This window comes from Rhizophagus irregularis, chromosome 22 (genome assembly GCF_026210795.1).
Source record: "Rhizophagus irregularis chromosome 22, complete sequence".
NCBI lineage: Eukaryota > Fungi > Glomeromycota > Glomeromycetes > Glomerales > Glomeraceae > Rhizophagus > Rhizophagus irregularis.
The window spans coordinates 974,479-977,761 of record NC_089450.1 but is presented as its reverse complement, the minus strand read 5'-3'; the positions used below and the strand labels follow the sequence as shown (position 1 = coordinate 977,761).

Below are 3,283 nucleotides of genomic sequence, written 5' to 3'. Positions count from 1 at the left end.
TAAAAATAAAATTTAAAGTATACATATATTTACAAACAGCTGACAAGTTTGTAATACAACAAAAAATAATTTTGCCAAAAAGTCTTTATGTTTAAAAAGGATCGAACCAATATTATTGGTATTTTAAATTCATTATAATGAGGTTCAAATAGTGATACACTAAACAGGAGTACTGTATATTACCTGCTTTTCATATTAGGATTATCCGGTTATGCCGATTATTTAACGGTAAGACTGTTACACTCACAACAACTCTTGCTAGGGAATCCCTTATATAAACGATTAAAATTTCCAAAAAAAAAAATAAAAAAATTTTAATAAAAATTTAACTCCCTAATACATCATCCTTTCCTTTTTAACCTCTTTTTTTTCCTTCGCTCTTTTTATTAATTATCAATCCACATTCTTTATATATAAAAATCACATATATATATATATACATACATATATATATATATATATTATTCATATAATAATTATATTTCATTTCTTAAAAAATAACAAAATAATGAAGGGAAATTCCCTTGTAAAAAGAGTACCATATAAATTAAAATTTCAATTTCCTTCGTTTCCAAAATTAACTAAATCAAAACCATCACTAATTCCTGATGTATTAGATGAGATATTCCGTCATCTTAGTGATGATCGAACAACTTTACTATCTTGCATCTTAGTATGCAGATTATGGTGTAGATTGGTTATGCCTATCCTTTGGAGTGACCCGTTTTTAAAACGAAACGAATATGGATACTTTGCCATTCGTACTTATATAACATGTTTAGATGAGCACGAAAAAGCATTACTGGTTCAACAAAATATTCGCATACCACAATTACCCCGACCTCTCTTCAATTACCCATCCTTTTTATTAACATTTAACTACAACAACCTTGCGGTTGCTGTAGAAGATTTTACCACCGGAAATGAAGTAGATTTCCTATGCATGCATGAGAAAAGGGTGATCATTTCAAATGTGATCATCAATATGATTTTCACACGTTCCAGAGGGATCAGGAAATTTGACTATTATAGGTCTCACCTGTCAAGTCAAATAATTTTAACCCTGGATCATTCATTGTCATTATTCGGAAGAAATAAAGACAATGAAGATTACAACGCTCTTAATAAAATTAATTCGTTTAAATTTAACGGATTTTGTATTAAAGATGAAATATACAAAGTAACATGGCCAAATCTTTTTTTAAGTATATCAAAATCGGCAACAAATATTCGGCACCTTTCATTTCACATTAAACGTAAAGATTTTAATATTCAAGCGATATATCATTCAATCGCTAATTTAATAAAATCTCAAAAAATCTTGGCCAGTTTTGAAATTAACGATATTTGGTTACGACAATCAGATAAAATTATTTTCAATGCATTAGCAACTCAAGCTCATACTTTAAACCATTTAAAATTAGATGGTAAATTCAGATTAAGTACTCTTATAGAATTATTATCTGTTTGTTATAATTTAAATACATTAGAAGTAAAAGAATTTCATAAGAATGATTTTATACCATTGCTTAAATATGATGGTGTAAATTTTTCTATTAAAAATCTTAATTATTTGCAAAATCAAACAAATTATTCGGAACATGACGAATATGAAATTTGCTTGTTATTACAATTAATTTCAACAAATTTAGAAATGTTTTCTTGCAAATATTTTTGCCCCGAAATATTTGTAAATTTAAAAAAATATTCGGGGAATTTGACCCATTTACGTATAATAATTAAATCTCAAACAATAGTGAGATTTAGTAAAGTGATGTCAGTCATGTCAAATTTAAAATATTTGTATATTGAATCTCCTAGAGAAGAATATACATTATTTACAGAACAAATGATTGACCAATTGGCACATTCCCTTCCCTTTTCTTTGATTACATTATCATGTAATCTTTCAATCACTCAAGAATTACTTAAAGTATTCTTAAGTGGTTGTTTTGTCCACTTAAATACATTAGAATTATTTAATGTCCAAGAACCCGATAAAAAAATATCCTTATTAATTAGGGATTATTGCAATAAAATGAGTAGTTTAAAAACATTGAAATTAAGTAGATCTCTTTTAGAAAAGTTTACAAATATTAAGAAAAAGGGACCCTACAGAATTATTGGATCCACTCCTGATTGGTTCCAAGAACCTATTTAAGTTTCAAGGTTTTTTAAACACGTAGCATATTATATATTATATATAATTAACTAATGTATAAAAAAAAAAATTTCAAAAATTAAAATAATTAATTCCAAAAAAAAAAATGTTGTTTTATTTTTTTTTTATTTTTTTTTTGTATTTCTTTCTTTAAATAAAAAATGAATCTTGTTTTTTCTCTTTTTTTTTCATAAAAAAAAATTCGGGTAAAAAATATAATTAATTCCAAAAATTTTTATTATTTTTTTTTTGTATTTCTTTCTTTAAATAAAATGAATCTTGATTTTCTCTTTTTTTCTTAAAAAAAAAAAAATTCGTGTAAAAAATATAATTAATTCCAAAAAAAATGTCTCTTGTATTTTAAATCAAAAAAAAGATTTTAGTTTGATTTTTTTTTTATATTTTTTGTATTTCTTTCTTTAAATAAAAATGAATCTTGTTTTTTCTCTTTTTTTTCGTAAAAAAAAAATCGAGTAAAAAATATAATTAATTTCAATAAAAAAATGTTTATTTCACTCTTGTATTTTAAATCAAAAAAAAAAATTTAGTTTGATTTTTTTTTTATATTTTTTGTATTTCTTTCTTTAAATAAAAATGAATCTTGTTTTTTCTCTTTTTTTTCGTAAAAAAAAAATCGAGTAAAAAATATAATTAATTTCAATAAAAAAATGTTTATTTCACTCTTATATTTTAAATCAAAAAAAAAATTTAGTTTGATTTATTTTTTTATTTTTTTGTATTTCTTTCTTTAAATAAAAATGAATCTTGTTTTTTCTCTTTTTTTTCGTAAAAAAAAAAATCGAGTAAAAAATATAATTAATTTCAATAAAAAAATGTTTATTTCACTCTTATATTTTAAATCAAAAAAAAAAATTTAGTTTGATTTATTTTTTTATTTTTTTGTATTTCTTTCTTTAAATAAAAATGAATCTTGTTTTTTCTCTTTTTTTTTCGTAAAAAAAAAAAAAAAAATTCGGGTCAAAAAAAAATCAATGTAACAATTGTAACATGTTAATGATCATATGTGCCAAGCGTATCACAAAAGAAAGTTAAAAAGCATTGTTTAAATAAAGCTTGTGATCAGGGGTTCTTAAATTTTGTCCAACCAAATATAAGCAAACC

The 3,283-nt window shown here is 23.1% G+C and overlaps 1 protein-coding gene across 1 annotated transcript; it reads left to right on the top strand.

Annotated features, from left to right (window-relative positions):
- Window positions 1–361: 361 nt before the first annotated feature.
- On the top strand, window positions 362–2,214 carry OCT59_014481 (uncharacterized protein). The gene has a single exon (XM_025320753.2). It carries the CDS (start codon window positions 509–511, stop codon window positions 2,159–2,161), a length of 1,653 nt encoding a protein of 550 aa, XP_025170634.2. The 5' UTR covers window positions 362–508; the 3' UTR covers window positions 2,162–2,214.
- The last annotated feature ends 1,069 nt before the right edge of the window (window positions 2,215–3,283 follow it).